This window comes from Gigantopelta aegis, chromosome 12 (assembly GCF_016097555.1).
Source record: "Gigantopelta aegis isolate Gae_Host chromosome 12, Gae_host_genome, whole genome shotgun sequence".
Taxonomy (NCBI): domain Eukaryota; kingdom Metazoa; phylum Mollusca; class Gastropoda; order Neomphalida; family Peltospiridae; genus Gigantopelta; species Gigantopelta aegis.
The window spans coordinates 17507054-17526590 of record NC_054710.1 but is presented as its reverse complement, the minus strand read 5'-3'; the positions used below and the strand labels follow the sequence as shown (position 1 = coordinate 17526590).

General features: G+C 41.9%; 1 protein-coding gene across 3 annotated transcripts in view; it reads right to left on the bottom strand.

Moving 5' to 3' along the window:
* LOC121386925 overlaps nucleotides 1–19537 on the bottom strand; it is a 38812-nt gene that overhangs the window by 7198 nt on the left and 12077 nt on the right. For all 3 annotated transcript variants that reach the window (XM_041517973.1, XM_041517974.1, XM_041517976.1), the window contains exons 4-6: nucleotides 8619–8865; nucleotides 6033–6134; nucleotides 2121–2191 (exon numbers count right to left, since the gene is read on the bottom strand). In XM_041517973.1, the coding sequence (XP_041373907.1) occupies nucleotides 2121–2191; nucleotides 6033–6134; nucleotides 8619–8865 (420 nt within the window). The remainder of the gene's footprint in view (nucleotides 1–2120; nucleotides 2192–6032; nucleotides 6135–8618; nucleotides 8866–19537) is intronic.

The following is a 19537-nucleotide window of genomic DNA, read 5'->3' as shown; positions in this document are numbered from 1 at the left end:
ACGAATGTACAAATTACGTCGTTAGGGAACGTCATATCTGATGACGTCATTTTATGTTGGTAATTTGTTTTACTGAGCGTTACATTCCCAGTCTGGAGCTCCACGCGGTGAGACGTGTTTGTTTCGCTGGTGCACACTGCACGTGCTTTCGTGTGCACGACTTGGGAATCCTTCATTTCGTTGTTTTTGTCAGCGAAATGAAGTTTTCTACTGGGATGTATGCGACCATTGGAACTGATTGAACGCTGGAACGCTTGTCGTTTCGACAGTCTGCACCACCAGGTTGGATTCTTTTTTAGCGAGATTCCTGGCCTCCACGTCATTTCTCCGTCTGACTATGTTGACTTGTTTTTTCGTGACTCGTATGACGGCCATTCTGCAGAACGCCACGGTTGTTCGCATTTAGTCTCTACATGTCCGAGCCTGTCCTAGCATCACTAGAAGATTGACCGCCCCACTCTAAGAAGAAATAGGAAGCGGGGTCGGCCCCTACTACTCTTTTCTAGACTTTACTTTGCTTTATAGTGATACCATCTGGTATTCTCCGGAGTCGGACCCGTCCGCACCACTATACCAACCCATGACGACTGGACTATACCCTAGTCTGATACTTTACTCGTTCAGACGGATCCGGCTTCTCAAGATCTGTATTTCAGCACAGCACTACACCTTCAACGTCTGTTGACTGTCAATCTAGGGGTTTTCTTGACGGGATGCAACCCATCTCGTCCCTTTAAGCTGTGCACCCAAACGGCCTTAACGAGGCCTCTCACGTGGACATATCGATCGGACTTTAAACTTTTAGATCTGCGTTCAAAAGTTTATGCCGAAATTACTCTCTTTTTTTTATTATTAAATAGTCTGATTATCTCTTCTTTCTCTTATTTAATTTTGGACTGTCCTTCTAAAATGCTCCAAATTATATAAATATTCGGCCGAGCAGTCAATTCTTTTTATTCTTGGCTTGTAACTTTTTTTTTTTTTTTTTTTTTTTAAATTTATTCTATTAACTTTTTTACTAATTGCTATTTTCAAAATTCTGCCCATTTTCAACTCTACCACCCCCCCCCCCCCCCCCCCCCACCCCCCTCCTCCATCACGAGTCGGGTCACCGATCTTATCGGAGGTCGGACTCGGGATGGGCGTGTTCGAAACCCTAGTGGTATATGGGCACGTTAAACTAGTTATCATCATCATCATCATCATCATCTGAGCGTTATTGATTTAACAAACAAACAAAAACAAAAACAAAAACAAAAACAAAAACAAAATCACAATAAAATATGAACTTTTAATGTTATTATTAGTAAGTATGTTTCAAATTTAGTTATAAGTATTGTTAGTTACTTCTGTTACGTTCATCTGGGTATTTACAAAAAAAATCATCCGCAACCTTATTTGAGAATGACTTCGCCGAATGACACAGTTTACGGATGATTTGTTGTTGTTCATACCCCGATAAACATAAAAGAAACAACAGACAATCCTTAAATAGCTGTTTAAATGTAACTGCGTCGTAACCATTCGCAGATATTTATTTGAAAAAGTAAAAAGTAAAGTTTGTTTTAATTAACGACGCCACTAGAACACATTGATTTTTTTTAGCTTATCATCGGCTATTGGACGTCAAACATATGATCATTCAGACACTGTTTTTTTATAGAGGAAACCCGCTGTCGCCACATAGGCTACTCTTTTACGACAGGCAACAAGGGATCTTTTAGTTGCGCTTCCCACAGGCAGGATAGCACAAACCATGGCCTTTGTTGAACCAGCTATGGATCACTGGTCGGTGCAAGTGGTTTACACCTATCCATTGAGCCTTGCGGAGCACTCACTCGGGGTTTGGGGTCGGTATCTGGATTAAAAACCCATACCTCGACTGGGATCCGAACACAGTACCTACCAGCCTATAGAATGGCCTAACCACGACGCCACCGAGGCCGGTATATTTATTTGAAGTGAACACTAAGGTTTGATAGCCTACGACTTGACCTTGCGTTGCCAGTGACAACAGTACTTTTCTATTTATAGCAACCATTATCTCACCGCCCCAACTCCCCTTTAGTCCATGATTCTAGTTCAAATCCTCAAAGAGCTAATAGATATATAGGACGGACCGGTATGTCTTCTATGACGTTCATTCTTCCAACCAAGGGACACAAATTGTTGTAAAACTGGCTCTCACATTCTGAAGGAAGAAAAAACCCAGACAAGAACAACAATAAAAGACATGATAAACAATAATAACACGAATTACGCCAGTTAATCTGGCTGCTTTTAAGTGATGACCTCTAAAACATTGCAACAAAAGGTTTTCCAATGAATTTAAGTACTTTTAGGTGATGACCTCCAAAACATTGCAACTTTTAGGTGATATACCTCCAAAACATTGCAACAAAAGGTTTTCCAATGAATTTAAGTACTTTTAGGTGATGACCTCCAAAACATTGCAACAAAAGGTTTTCCAATGAATTTATGTACTTCTAGGTTAATATACCAAAAGTCTACCAAAATTGACCAAAGGGAACGATGTGAAAATAGGTCAAATCCAATATGGCGGATATTAGACTATAGACAGCACTAAACCAAATAACTTCCGGCTAGGTCAAAGTTCAAGGTGCACCCAACTTTTGATATAGAAGTTAACACCACAAGTCCTGTGACTGGTTATAAATGTGAGTGTGTTGGTTGTGAAAAAATAGTTTTATCTGGGCTAAAAATGTATGCAATTTTATTTCATCTACTACCAGTGTGTCAAGTAGCCTTGTGTTTGGAACATGTATTAGGTACCTGTAAAAAAAATACTCAAATTTTGTGCGAAACTAGGAGTGTTGTAAAAGCATCTGGATATACCGAAAAGGAGCCATGAAAGGTACCATTTTCTTCAGTTAATACTTTGAGGTAGGGGTTGTAGTGCTGTTATTTATGGGTCATAGTTTGGTTAATATATTGCATATAGTGTTTTTAAACACAAACGTTAACGTGGTCGCCTATGTGAATTTGATATAGTCCTAGCCATAAGGTGGACCTAGTAGGCAGGTCAAATAGTGTTAAATTAGGAACTGTATTTATAATATATAATTTTTGTTTATTTTTGTTCTAACGACACCACTGGAGCACATCGTTTCATTAAAATTTAATAATTATGACTCGTAGTCATCAGAGAAAACCCGGTACATTTTTATCTAATGCAGCAAGGGATCTGTTATATGTACAGACAGGAAAACACATACCATGGCCTTTGTCCAGTTGTGGTGCACTGGTTGGAAAGAGAGAAAAAAACCCAATCAGCTGAATGGATCCACCGAGGTGGTTCGATCCTGCGACGCAATTATAATATACAAAGTTCTACATTATACCATGCCCCGCTTCGTCGTATGTTCGCGATATCGGATATGTAGCACTTTGCAATGTAGACCACAACACGATATCGGATATATAGCTCTTTGCAATGTAGACCACAACACGATATCGGATGTATAGCTCTCTGCAATGTAGACCACAACACGATATCGGATGTATAGCTCTTTGCAATGTAGACCACAACACGATATCGGATATATAGCTCTCTGCAATGTAGACCACAACACGATATCGGATATATAGCTCTCTGCAATGTAGACCACAACACGATATCGGATATATAGCTCTTTGCAATGTAGACCACAACACAATTCTGTGGGACTTGACAAGTCACCCATTTCATTTTCATTTCAACGTATTTTCGTGCTTATATCCAGTTAAGATTCAAGCACGCTGTCCTGGGGTGTCTGTCCAGGACAGTGAGTTAGTTGTTAGTGGTTAGTGAGAGAGAGAGAAAAGAGTGTAGTGGTCTTACACCTACCCATTGAGTCGTTAAAACTCGCTCTGGGTGGGAGTCGGTACCGGGCTGCGAACCCAGTACCTATCAGCCTTATGTCCGATGGCTTAACCACGACACCACCGAGGCCAGTTCAAGTCAACAATGTGTCGTAACACTGTTGTTATATGTAAATGATGTATGCGCGTGTGTTGGTGTTTGAATTGTTACTCATTAAAAGTTAATCATCGGCTATTTGATGTCAAACATTTGGTAATTTTGACATGTAGGCTCAGAAAGGAAACCCGCTACATTTTCCCATTAGTAGCAAGGAATCTTTTATATGCACCATCCCACAGACAGGACAGCACATACCACGGACTTTGTTGCACCAGTTGTGGAGCGCTGGTTGGAAACAGAAAAAGCCCATTGGAATCCATCCCAGACCGATCACGCATCAGGAGAGCACTTTACCACTGGGCGATGTCTCGACCCTTTCGTTTAGTAAAGTTTTATCATACATCGTTGGTTGGTTGTGTTTTTAATGTATCGGCTCACAGTTCGTGATAGCAGGTTATGGGTGAGGTGAGGGGGGGGGGGGGGGGGGGGGGGTATTATCAAAGAGTTACGTGACGTTTTCAAAAACAATGATCAGATTTTTATTATGAAATAATAAAGTCACTGAAGCCATCGCTCTTTTGTTCTTTAACAAACGATTTTCTGTGAATTATTTATTACCAAAACAAACAACGAACTTATACGAACAGAACAAATAGCCGAATTACGTCACAATGACAGAGGAAACAATGTGTGTGTGTGTGTGTGTGTGTGTGTGTGTGTGTGTGTGTAATATCAAAGAGTTACGTGAAGTTTTCAAAAACAATATATATGATCTGATTTTCATTATGAAATAAAAGGCAACCAATCATTGAAGTCATTGCTCTTCTGTTCTTTAACAAACTATTTTCTGTGAAATATTTATTACCAAACCAAACAACGAACTTATACGAACAGAACAAATAGCCAAATTACGTCACAATGACAGAGGAAGCGATCTCTCTCTCTCTCTCTCTCTCTCTCTCTCTCTCTCTCTCTCTCTCTCTCTCTCTCTCTCTCTCTCTCTCTCTCTCTCTCTCTCTCTCTCTCTCTCTCTCTCTCCTCCCTCCCTCCCTCCCTCTATCTGTGTATGCATGTGTGTTATTGAAGAACGTTGTGCAATTTTAAAGGGGAAGTGGTCTACGCCTTACAACACATTACAAGGCGAGAAGAATTTTGCGTAACGTATTTTTCAAACGTCTACTTCGTCTATCCAAAATCTTATAAAATATAATTTACCAGAAAATGTCCTGTCTGTGGGGGAAAGTGCATATAAAAGATTCCTTGCTGCATTTGGAAAGATGTAGCGGGTTTTCTCTGATGACTACGTGTCAGAATGACGAAATGTTTGATATGCAATAGCCAATGTTTAATTTAACAATGTGTTCTAGAGGTGTCGTTAAAGAAAAAAAACTACCCCCCCCCCCCCTCCGAAAAATGCGATCTAAGTAAGAGCGTTGTATGCCGTCACGTAATCCCATGATAAGCAAAGGAATGCGGACGCCTGGATAATGATAAAAATTATGATGATGATGTTGACGATGATAATGACTACGACGAAGATTGTGATGACGACCAAGATTGCGACGACGATGATGATGATGACGACGATGGTGAAGACGATGATGATGATGATGACGACGACGACGGTGAAGACGATGATGATGACAATGATGGTGAGGACGATGCGATTATGACGACGACGACGATGATGCTAACGACGATGACGACGATGATAAGGACGATGCTGTATATGAAGACGATTATAATGATGATGATGATAATGACGATGATGATGACGATGATGATGATTATGACGACGACGATGATGATGATAATGAGGATAACGACAAAAACTACGATTCTGATGATGACGATGACGCTGCTGATGACGATGATGTTGATGGTGATGATGACGACGACGACGACGACGATGATGATGATGATGACGATGACGCTGCTGATGACGATGATGATGTTGACGACGACGACGACGACGATGATGATGATGATGATGATGGCGATGATGATGATGATGACGACGATGATGATAGTGATGGCGATAACGCTGATAATGATGACGATGATGATGATGATGATGACCAGTTAGCATACTTCGTGAAGCTAAACTCACTTGGACAGTTGTGTACTGGAAGCTCGTTTGGTCGTTCACACTGCAGCGTGTGGCTCAAACAGTCACGTGACTTACACTTCATGAAGAACGGCCAACAGGCTTCTACAAATACCAAAAAAGATCACCATGAGATCACATTTATGCCATCAATCTAACATGTGTGTGTTGTGTTGTGTGTGTGTATGTGTGTGTGTGTGTGTGTGTGTGTTTGTATGTATGTGTGTATGGCTGTGTGTCTCTATGTGTGTGTGTGTGTTTGTGTGTGTATGTATGTGTATGGCTATGTGTGTGTCTCTATGTGTATGTCTGTATGTGTGTGTATGGCTGTGTGTGTATGTCTCTGTGTGTGTCTGTGGGTGTGTCTCTGTGTGTATGTCTGTATGTGTCTGTACGTGTGTGTATGTGTGCATGTATGCATGTGTGCGTGCGTGTGTGCTTATGTGTGCGTGCGTGTGTGTAACTGTGTGTGTATGTATGTATGTGTGTGTCTGTGTGTATGTATGTTTGTTTATGTGTGTGTATGTATGTATGTATGTATGTGTGTGTGTGTATGTATGTATGTATGTATGTATGTATGTGTGCGTGTGTGTATGTATGTGTGTCTGTGTGTGTGCGTGTTTGATGTGTGTGTGCGTGTATGTATGTATGTATGTGTGTGTGGGTGTATCTGTATGTGCGTGTATATATATATAATATATATATATATATATGTGTGTGTGTGTGTGTGTGTGTGTGCACATGTGTGTATTTATGTGTGTGTATATATATGTATGTATGTATGAATGTATGTGTGCGTGTGTGTATACGTGTGCTTATGTATGTGTGTGTTTGTGTGTGTGTATGCCTGTATGTTTGTATCTCTGTGTGTGTCTCTGTGTGTGTGCGCGTGTGCGGATGGGTGTAAGTGCATGTGTGTATGTGTATGTGTATGTATGTACGTATGTGCGTGTATGTATGCGTGTGTGTATATGTGTATATATGTATTTGTGTGTGTGCGTGTGTGTCTGTGTGTGGGTATGTCTGTATGTATGCGTGTGTCTGTGTATGTGTTAGCGTTTGTGTCGGTGTATGTGTGTGCGTGTTACAGTGTGTGTGCGTATGCATGTGTGTGTGTATGTGTCTGTGTGTTTATATGTATGTATATGTGTGTTTGTGTATGTATGTGTGTGTGTATGTATTTGTGTGTGTATATGTGTATGTGTATGTGCGTGTGTGTATGTACGTGTGTGGTGTTGGTGGTGTTGTGTGTCTGTGTGTGTGCGCGCGTGTGTGCGTGTATGTGTTGTGTACGAGTATGTGTGTGTGTGTGTGTGTGTGTGCGCGCGCGCGTGCGTGTGTGTTTGTGTGTGTATCTGTGTGTGTATGTGCGTGTGTGTATGTACGTGTGTGGTGGTGGTGCTGCTGTGTGTGTGTGTCTGTGCGTTCGTGTGTTGTGTGTGCGTGTGTGTGTGTATGTGTGTGTGCGTATGTGTGTGTGTGTGTGTGTGTGTGTGTGTGTGTGTGTTCACATTGACACTGATTTAACTCTGTCGCCTGAGGTGCTTGCGTCTCATGATCGAATAACCGGGATCCATTCAGCTGATTGGGTTCGTTCTTGTCTCAGTCTCAAAGGCCATGGTATGTGCTTTCCTGTCTGTGGGAAAGTACATATAAAAGAGCCCTTGCTGCATTAGGAAACATGTTGCAGGTTTCCTTTAATGACTACGTGTCAGAATGACCAAATATTTGACATCCAATAGCCGATGATTAGTTAACCAATGTGCTCTAGTGGTGTTATTTAACAAAACAAACGTTTTCATAAAAGTTCCAAAATAGCTGAACTAAATAGAGAGGGTGTGTTAAGTTCACAGGCAGGGTTTGTTTTGTTTATGACACCACTAGAGCACGTTGATTTGATGTCAAACATCTGTTAATTTTGGAATATAATCTTAGAGAGGAAACCCGCTACAGTTCTCCATTAGTAACAGGGGATCTGTTATATGCACCATCTCACAGGCAGGTTAGCATATAACACGGCCGTTGATATACCAGTCGTGGTGCACTGGCTGAAACGAGAAAAAGCCCAATGGGTCCACCGACGCGGAACGATCCCAGACTGACCGCGCATCAAGCCACGTCCCGCCCCCAAGTTCACATGCGGATTTCAACACCCACTGTTACTGATCGGATTCCAACACCCACCGTTAGTGATCAGATTCCAACACCCACCGTTAGTGATCGGATTCCAACACCCACCGTTAGTGATCAGATTCCAACACCCACCGTTAGTGATCGGATTCCAACACCCACCGTTAGTGATCAGATTCCAACACCCACCGTTAGTGATCGGATTCCAACACCCACCGTTACTGATCGGATTCCAACACCCACCGTTAGTGATCAGATTCCAACACCCACCGTTAGTGATCGGATTCCAACACCCACCGTTAGAGATCAGATTCCAACACCCACCGTTAGTGATCGGATTCCAACACCCACCGTTAGTGATCGGATTCCAACACCCACCGTTAGTGATCGGATTCCAACACCCACCGTTAGTGATCAGATTCCAACACCCACCGTTAGTGATCGGATTCCAACACCCACCGTTAGTGATCGGATTCCAACACCATCCAGGCTTTTTAAAACTTCTGCTCGCCCTTTCCGAGTGACCAGGCCAGACGACAAGTTCAGTTGATGCTGATATTGCTTTAAAGGAATAAAAATAGATTTGTCCTTTGTGTTCCATAGACTTCAAGTTCGCCTCCCCGCCATGTCTCGCTGTGATGACGTAACGCATCCAGTTGGCTTCTGATTCCATAGACGTGTCGATTGCTCTGGAAACGTCGTCCAACTGTTTGGAAAGTTAAAACATATTCACCACTCTCTGAAAGCTCGTTCCACGAGTAATGCGCTTGTTCAGAGCAACGATACTCTATTTAGTAACGTTCCGAACATGATACAGAGCTATTGAAACGTTCCGAACATGATACAGAGCTATTGAAACGTTCCGAACATGATACAGAGCTATTGAAACATAGTGTCAGGCCCATAGCCAGAATTTCGAGTGGGAGGGTTCGACTAGGTATTTGCTGGGGAATGTTCCTTGGAAATTCTGTAATATCTGAAAGCCTAAAACGCGTTTTCCTGGCATCTAGAACTTTAAAAAATTATATTTTAAAACAACCATTTTCGACTATTTTGTAGATTGTATTTTTGTTATTAAAGGGACATTCCTGAGTTTGCAACAATGTTTAAGATGTTATCGACTAACAGAGACTTTTTGATGACTGTAATTATATATCAAATATATTTTTCTGCATAAAATATTAGTGGCTGTATATTAAATGTGTTTCTGATCGTTCTAATATTTGTACTAGGTTAAATTTCATTTTATTTCTTTAAAATGATTTTTTCTTACATACGAAATTATTCCACGAGTAATGCGCTTGTTCAGAGCAACGATACTCTATTTAGTAACATTCCGAACATGATACAGAGCTATTGAAACGTTCCGAACATGATACAGAGCTATTGAAACGTTCCGAACATGATACAGAGCTATTGAAACACAGTGTACTTGTTCGACATGAGTGGGCACTTATTAGACTTATAAAGTATTGTTTATAACCGTCACTGTTTATGTATATCAACGTTTTTAGATGTTAGTGTGACCTGCCTTTTGTTTTGTTTATAAGAAACATTTCTCTGGTATGTAACCAGTTTGAAAATGTTATTTTAAGTAATAATAATAATAATAATAATAATAATAATAGTAATAGTAATAATAATAAATAAATAAATAAATAAATTATAATTAAAACAAGCAATAAACAATAAAACTTAGAAAAGAAAACTAAAACAAAAGCAAACGAAAAACAAAAACCAAAAACCAAAACAAAACAACAACTTTCACAGGCATTTTGAAAGTATTCGTATATTACGGGCGTCGCCGGAAACATAACTACGACGTCAACAATACGATGACGTTTCAATATGGTTATGGACGTCAAAGTTGCCCTTGGTATATTCTGCTGCATGTAGCTTAAATTCAGAAATATGTGAACGGTATGGCTATGTGACGTCTATGAGCATATTTAACGTGTACCAGAAAATATATTAAATATCAATATAGTATAACAGTTAGCTGCTACTACTGTGATGTTCCACGGTATGGATATTGCGAAGACAGGTCAGTGAATTTATTATATATCTTAGTGAAACATCTTTAAAATATTTAGTAGTGAAATAATAGTGTTATCATTTGCTAGTGAAGTTTCTTTCATTTAACGATACCACTAGTTCACAATGATTTATTAATCATCGGCTATTGGATGTTAAACATTTTTTAATTTTAACATATAATCTTAGAGAGGAATTCCGCTGTATTTTTTTTATTAGTAGCAAGGGATATTTTATATGTACACAATCCCACAGACAGGATAGCACATACCACGGCATTTCATATACCAGTTGTGATGCACTGGCTGAAACGAGAAATAGCCCGACGGGAATCGATTCGGGATCGATTGTGTATCAAGCGAGCGCTTTACCAGTGGACTACGTCCCGTCTCCTCTAGGAATAGATGCGGGATCGATTGTGTATCAAGCGAGCGCTTTACCAGTGGACTACGTTCCGTCTCCTCTAGGGATAGATGCGGGATCGATTGTGTATCAAGCGAGCGCTTTACCAGTGGACTACGTCCCGTCTCCTCTAGGGATAGATGCGGGATCGATTGTGTATCAAGCGAGCGCTTTACCAGTGGACTACGTCCCGTCTCCTTTAGGGATAGATGCGGGATCGATTGTGTATCAGGCGAGCGCTTTACCAGTGGACTACGTCCCGTCTCCTTTAGGGATAGATGCGGGATCGATTGTGTATCAGGCGAGCGCTTTACCAGTGAACTACGTCCCGTCTCCTTTAGGGATAGATGCGGGATCGATTGTGTATCAAGCGAGCGCTTTACCAGTGAACTACGTTCCGTCTCCTTTAGGGATAGATGCGGGATCGATTGTGTATCAGGCGAGCGCTTTACCAGTGGACTACGTCCAGTCTCCTTTAGGGATAGATGCGGGATTGATTGTGTATCAGGCGAGCGCTTTACCAGTGGACTACGTTCCGTCTCCTTTAGGGATAGATGCGGGATCGATTATGTATCATTGTGTATCAGGCGAGCGCTTTACCAGTGGACTACGTCCCGTCTCCTTTAGGGATAGATGCGGGATCGATTGTGTATCAGGCGAGCGCTTTACCAGTGGACTTCGTCTCGTCTCCTTTAGGAATAGATGCGGGATCGATTGTGTATCAGGCGAGCGCTTTACCAGTGGACTACGTCCCGTCTCCTTTAGGGATAGATGCGGGATCGATTGTGTATCAGGCGAGCGCTTTACCAGTGGACTACGTCCCGTCCCCTTTAGGGATAGATGCGGGATCGATTGTGTATCAGGCGAGCGCTTTACCAGTGGACTACGTCCCGTCTCCTTTAGGGATAGATGCGGGATCGATTGTGTATCAGGCGAGCGCTTTACCAGTGGACTACGTCCCGTCTCCTTTAGGGATAGATGCGGGATCGATTGTGTATCAAGCGAGCGCTTTACCAGTGGACTACGTTCCGTCTCCTTTAGGGATAGATGCGGGATTGATTGTGTATCAGGCGAGCGCTTTACCAGTGGACTACGTTCCGTCTCCTTTAGGGATAGATGCGGGATCGATTATGTATCATTGTGTATCAGGCGAGCGCTTTACCAGTGGACTACGTCCCGTCTCCTTTAGGGATAGATGCGGGATCGATTGTGTATCAGGCGAGCGCTTTACCAGTGGACTACGTCTCGTCTCCTTTAGGAATAGATGCGGGATCGATTGTGTATCAGGCGAGCGCTTTACCAGTGGACTACGTCCCGTCTCCTTTAGGGATAGATGCGGGATCGATTGTGTATCAGACGAGCGCTTTACCAGTGGACTACGTCCCGTCTCCTTTAGGAATAGATGCGGGATCGATTGTGTATCAGGCGAGCGCTTTACCAGTGGACTACGTCCCGTCCCATTTAGGGATAGATGCGGGATCGATTGTGTATCAGGCGAGCGCTTTACCAGTGGACTACGTCCCGTCCCCTTTAGGGATAGATGCGGGATGTTTTAAAAGTGCACACAAAGTATTCAGGGAGGAGATACTATGTTTTATAGGGGCACGCATAGCATTCAAAGTAGGCAACACCAAAATGCAAGATGTATGACGGAAATCTTCCCCAGAAACACTTATTCAACCAACATATTGCATGTATCCCACAAAACCCAAATACATTTCTTGTATTATTTTGTATTTTATTAGCACAAATCGAAATTCCAGTGGGGTGCGCACCAATAGCACCATCACCCCAGATCCGCGCCTGTTTTAGTTGTTTACATCCTCGTAAAATTCCATAACAGTGTATCGAGTCCTCCTGAAGACTCCGTAACAGTGTATTGAGTCCTCCTGAAGACTCCGTAACAGTGTATCGAGTCCTCCTAGTCCTCCTGCAGACTCCGTAACAGTGTATCGAGTCCTCCTGAAGACTCCGTAACAGTGTATCGAGTCCTCCTGAAGACTCCGTAACAGTGTATCGAGTCCTCCTAGTCCTCCTGAAGACTCCGTAACAGTGTATCGAGTCCTCCTAGTCCTCCTGAAGACTCCGTAACAGTGTATCGAGTTCTCCTGAAGACTCCGTAACAGTGTATCGAGTCCTCCTGAAGACTCCGTAACAGTGTATCGAGTCCTCCTGAAGACTCCGTAACAGTGTATCGAGTCCTCCTAGTCCTCCTGAAGACTCCGTAACAGTGTATCGAGTCCTCCTGAAGACTCCGTAACAGTGTATCGAGTCCTCCTGAAGACTCCGTAACAGTGTATCGAGTCCTCCTAGTCCTCCTGAAGACTCCGTAACAGTGTATCGAGTCCTCCTAAAGACTCCGTAACAGTGTATCGAGTCCTCCTGAAGACTCCGTAACAGTGTATCGAGTCCTCCTAGTCCTCCTGAAGACTCCGTAACAGTGTATCGAGTCCTCCTGAAGACTCCGTAACAGTGTATCGAGTCCTCCTAGTCCTCCTGCAGACTCCGTAACAGTGTATCGAGTCCTCCTGAAGACTCCGTAACAGTGTATCGAGTCCTCCTGAAGACTCCGTAACAGTGTATCGAGTCCTCCTAGTCCTCCTGAAGACTCCGTAACAGTGTATCGAGTCCTCCTAAAGACTCCGTAACAGTGTATCGAGTCCTCCTGAAGACTCCGTAACAGTGTATCGAGTCCTCCTAGTCCTCCTGAAGACTCCGTAACAGTGTATCGAGTCCTCCTGAAGACTCCGTAACAGTGTATCGAGTCCTCCTAGTCCTCCTGAAGACTCCGTAACAGTGTATCGAGTCCTCCTGAAGACTCCGTAACAGTGTATCGAGTCCTCCTGAAGACTCCGTAACAGTGTATCGAGTCCTCCTAGTCCTCCTGAAGACTCCGTAACAGTGTATCGAGTCCTCCTGAAGACTCCGTAACAGTGTATCGAGTCCTCCTAGTCCTCCTAAAGACTCCGTAACAGTGTATCGAGTCCTCCTGAAGACTCCGTAACAGTGTATCGAGTCCTCCTAGTCCTCCTGAAGACTCCGTAACAGTGTATCGAGTCCTCCTGAAGACTCCGTAACAGTGTATCGAGTCCTCCTGAAGACTCCGTAACAGTGTATCGAGTCCTAGTCCTCCTGAAGACTCCGTAACAGTGTATCGAGTCCTCATGAAAACTCCGTAACAGTGTATCGAGTCCTCCTGAAGACTCCGTAACAGTGTATCGAGTCCTCCTAGTCCTCCTGAAGACTCCGTAACAGTGTATCGAGTCCTCCTGAAGACTCCGTAACAGTGTATCGAGTCCTCCTAAAGACTCCATAACAGTGTATCGAGTCCTCCTGAAGACTCCGTAACAGTGTATCGAGTCCTAGTCCTCCTGAAGACTCCGTAACAGTGTATCGAGTCCTCCTGAAGACTCCGTAACAGTGTATCGAGTCCTCCTGAAGACTCCGTAACAGTGTATCGAGTCCTCCTAGTCCTCCTAAAGACTCCGTAACAGTGTATCGAGTCCTCCTGAAGACTCCGTAACAGTGTATCGAGTCCTCCTAGTCCTCCTGAAGACTCCGTAACAGTGTATCGAGTCCTCCTGAAGACTCCGTAACAGTGTATCGAGTCCTCCTGAAGACTCCGTAACAGTGTATCGAGTCCTAGTCCTCCTGAAGACTCCGTAACAGTGTATCGAGTCCTCATGAAAACTCCGTAACAGTGTATCGAGTCCTCCTGAAGACTCCGTAACAGTGTATCGAGTCCTCCTAGTCCTCCTGTAGACTCCGTAACAGTGTATCGAGTCCTCCTGAAGACTCCGTAACATGCTCACCATATATTCGAAGCACTCGGTTTTGTTTTTGTTTAAATGACTCAAATTAATAAAATTGTATGTTAGATATATTAATAAGATCTTGCTATATATTAAGTTTTGATCAAAATGAATGTTTATATGTTTATATAATAATAATAATAATAATAATAATAATAATAATAATAATAAATATTATTATCAAGCTACCGTTAATACACTCGATAACAACAAGCAAGAAACATACGTTGGTTTGACCGAGAACACATTTAAGACGAGATATACTGCGCACACGAGCAGTTTTCAAAACGCAACACAGAAGAACGCAACAGCGCTAAGTCAGTACATTTGGACACTGAAGGATAGATTCACCCCATACACCATTAAGTGGAAAATTTTATCCAAAGCGAAATCATACTCTCCAGCGAGCAAAAGATGTAACCTCTGCCTGAAGGAAAAACTGTTCATAATGTATAAACCTGAAACCAGCACACTAAACTCCAAGAATGAACTCGTATCAGCATGTCGACACAGACGCAAATACCTTCTGTGCGCATACCACACATCACCTATTATAGACCTGCATAGTGACGTAACCTCGACGTCACAGAGTACATTACGTCATCAGCTTTCCGTTGACGGTGTAATTAAATCTACATCTGATGAGTGAGAGCAATAATTCAACTCTCTCACGAAACAAGCCTGTCATGTAGAGAAAAACATACACTTTTTAACGATATATCTGGCTCCCACACGGTTGAGCACTCTATAAAATAGCGTCTTTCAACTCGAAAACGACTACTATTACAAAGCTCCTTATATTGTTGAGCACTCTGAAAGCCGCCATGGAATGTGTAAACTTTGGATACTCTACCAAAAATATACCGATCGCGAAACCTGATGACTACAGAAAATGCTTCTTAGAAAAGACCGAGTCATTCCTAAGGAGATTAAGATGGAGATCTTTCTTCTTCCTCAATCCCGAAGTTGCAACACAACAGAAAGAAACATACGGATTTAACACCACCAAATCCCCTCCTTCTATACCAGAACTCAAGAACTTCGAAGAAAAAATGGTAAGACTAGCTAAAAATCTACAATTTAACAACACATCAAGCAACCAACTACAGCGAAAACTCGCTAAGGACATAAACACTATAAAACATGACAAGAAACTACTCGTACCTGCCGATAAAACCACAAACTTTTACAAGCTAGACACCACCACTTACAACAGACTACTAGATAGCAACACAACCAAAGCATATAAAACAGCGCCACAGAACTCAGAACAAGAGATAACCACTAAAGACAAACACATTGCAGAAAAACTAAATCTAGCAGACCGCATAGATACAACAGCAAAAAGTGAAGCATTTATTACGTTAAAAGACCACAAACCAAACTTCTCCAATAAACCCACCTGTAGACTAATAAACCCATCTAAACCGGAAATTGGCATAATAAGCAAAAAAATCTTAGAGAGAATCAACAGAAAGATTCTGAACACAACCAGAACAAACCAGTGGAGGAACACGTCAGACGTGATTAAGTGGTTTAAAGCAATATCCAATAAATCCAACTATTCTTTCATATGTTTCGACATATGCGATTTTTATCCGTCCATAACAGAAAATCTCGTGAAACAAGCCCTACAGTTCGCATCCAAATTCGATGATATTTCTAGCGATGAGATGGAAATAATATTACAAGCAAGAAATTCACTGCTATTTAACAACAGCAAGGCATGGTGCAAAAGAGGCAAACAATCACGGTTTGATGTAACTATGGGTAGTTACGATGGAGCAGAAATTTGCGAAATAGTCGGGCTCTTTCTTCTTTCAGAACTACAAGCCAAATACGGCAACAATATAGGACTATATCGCGACGATGGCCTAGCTGCATTCAATGAGTCACCGAGAACCATAGAGATAATCAAAAAAGATATTTGCAGAATATTTGCAAACCATAAACTCAAGATCACCATAGTCGCCAACAAAAAATCTGTAGATTACTTAGACGTAACTCTAGACCTTGAAAAGAGCTCAGTCAAACCCTATATGAAACCAAACAACACACCTTTATACATCCACAACAAGAGCAACCACCCTCCAAATATCATCCGCAGTATACCAAAAACAATAAATAAAAGGCTTTCTGATATATCTTCGAATGAGTGCATCTTTGAAGAAGCGAAACGCCCATATAAGGAAGCCTTACTCAAGAGCGGATGTAACTATAACCTCAAATACACCCCAACAGCAGAAAACAACAGACGCAGAAACAACCGCAATAGAAACATCACCTGGTACAACCCACCATATAGCTCCAACGTGAAAACCAACGTAGGTCACCAGTTCCTCAGATTACTCGATGAGTGCTTTCCCAAAAGCAACCCTCTCCACAAAATTATAAATCGAAACACCGTTAAAATTAGCTATAGCTGCATGCCTAATGTTGGGAAAATAATTTCAGCGCATAACAAAACTCTACTTCAACAACACAGAGACAAAGACGCAGTTCCCCCCAGAGAATGCAACTGTAGACGAAGAGCTGAATGTCCACTTGAGGGCAAATGCTTGCAGAAAGGAGTAATATATCAAGCTACCGTTAATACACTCGATAACAACAAGCAAGAAACATACGTTGGTTTGACCGAGAACACATTTAAGACGAGATATACTGCGCACACGAGCAGTTTTCAAAACGCAACACAGAAGAACGCAACAGCGCTAAGTCAGTACATTTGGACACTGAAGGATAGATTCACCCCATACACCATTAAGTGGAAAATTTTATCCAAAGCAAAATCATACTCTCCAGCGAGCAAAAGATGTAACCTCTGCCTGAAGGAAAAACTGTTCATAATGTATAAACCTGAAACCAGCACACTAAACTCCAAGAATGAACTCGTATCAGCATGTCGACACAGACGCAAATACCTTCTGTGCGCATACCACACATCACCTATTATAGACCTGCATAGTGACGTAACCTCGACGTCACAGAGTACATTACGTCATCAGCTTTCCGTTGACGGTGTAATTAAATCTACATCTGATGAGTGAGAGCAATAATTCAACTCTCTCACGAAACAAGCCTGTCATGTAGAGAAAAACATACACTTTTTAACGATATATATATATATATATATATATATGTATATGTGTGTGTGTGTGTGTGTGTGTGTGTGTGTGTGTGTGTGTGTGTGTGTATGTATATGTATGTATGTATGTATATGTCGTGGTTATTATCGTAATACACATACAAAATGAAATCAAAATTATTTGCTAACCGGCATGCATATAATTTTAATAAGTTTTAATAATCATCATCTAACTTTAAACTATACTCACATTCATTTTCTATGTCTATATCAAACATTTCAGGTTTCGACCGCACCGCATCATGTTCATATATATAGTATCATTGCTCTGCATAAGCGCACCCCCCTCTCTCTCTCTGTCTCTGTCTCTCTCTGTCTGTCTGTCTGTCTGTCTCTCTCTCTCCCTCTCTCTCTCTTTCTCTCTCTCTCTCTCTCTCTCTCTCTCTCTCTCTCTCTCTCTCTCTCTCTCTCTCTCTCTCTCTCTCTCTCTCTCTCTCTCTCTCTCTCGATAACTTGGTATGAGTTTGAATTCCGTTCGGTCTCGTAAGACCATATCATTAAAATATAGGGGTAAGCTTCTTGCCTAGCTCCACGATGGAACTTCACACATATAAAACACATGTTGAACATGTTAGACAACACATTTCATGTTCATAAAAAAACCTGCTTGTATTCAATATTACGCGAGGTATTTTTTCGTTATGTTTTTAAACTTTATCAGGACATCGGTGCCACAAATAAAGACGGATTCTATTTTTACATTTGCTTATTAGGCAAAGTATGATCGTATCATGGGGGGAAAGTTAAAGTTTGTTTTGTTTAACGACGCCACCTTGATTTATTAATCATCTGCTATTGGATGTCAAACAATTGTTAACTTTTGACATATATCTGAAAATAGTTAACGATACCACTAGTTCACAATGATTTATTAATCATCGGCTATTGGATGTCAAACATTTTGTAATTTTAACATATAATCTTAGAGAGGATACCCGCTACATTTTTCATCAGTAGCAAGGGTTCTTTTATATGCACCATCCCACAGACAGGATAGCACATACCATGGACTTTGATATACGAGTCGTGGGACACTGGATGTAACGAGACATAGGTATTATGGGGAAGTACACTTACATGTAATACACTCTTCATAAAAAAAGAAGAAGAAACTTGACATTGGTAAAAATAATATCGGATTATTTTTACAGAATCAAAGACATCGTAAAGACAATCAAGTAAGTGATCGAATGGTGATGCAAACACACTATAAAACACGTTCGATTCGCATAAACGTAGCCATAGTATGTACTGAAACGCAAAAGCGCAATCCTCTGAGAAGCACGTACATCATGAAGTTCTGTAACTTTGCATGCCGAACCCTCCGTTGGTGGGGCATAAAAGGCCACATCAGCAGTGATTCAAACAGACGGCATAACGACACTGTAGGTAGCGAAATAATGCCAAGATTGACGTCAGCCCAAGGCAATAATGCCATTGGGAGATTGTAAGCAGGGGCAACTCAACAAGCTGTGGCAAGGCAATTTGGCGTCTCCAGGCAGACCATGTCTACTTTATGGCACGGTACAACACCACCCAAAGTGTTACGGTCAGGTCGTCACAGAGTAACCACCGCTGCTCAAGATCAATACATCCGCATATGTCATCTTCGAAATCGAACCACAACAGCAACAACCACAGCGAAATAAATCCCTGGACTACACAAAATTTCTGACCGGACAGTTCGTAATTAGCTGAGGGAACGTCTACAGTGGTGCTAGCAGAGGGCGAGATGGACACGTGCCAGGTGGAGAACTGTTTTGTTCTCAGATGAGTCTCAGCTATCGAGACGAGATCCTGCAGCATCACGTTATTGCGCACATGAACATCAACGGTGCTATGTTTCAGTATGGCAATGCCAGACCACATGTTGCGCGTGTTAGGAGTTTCTACAACTGCACAACGTCCAGACATTACTTTGGCCTGCCCGTTCGCCGGATTTAAACTCAAAAGAACATCTATGGGATACACTGGATCAGCGCGTG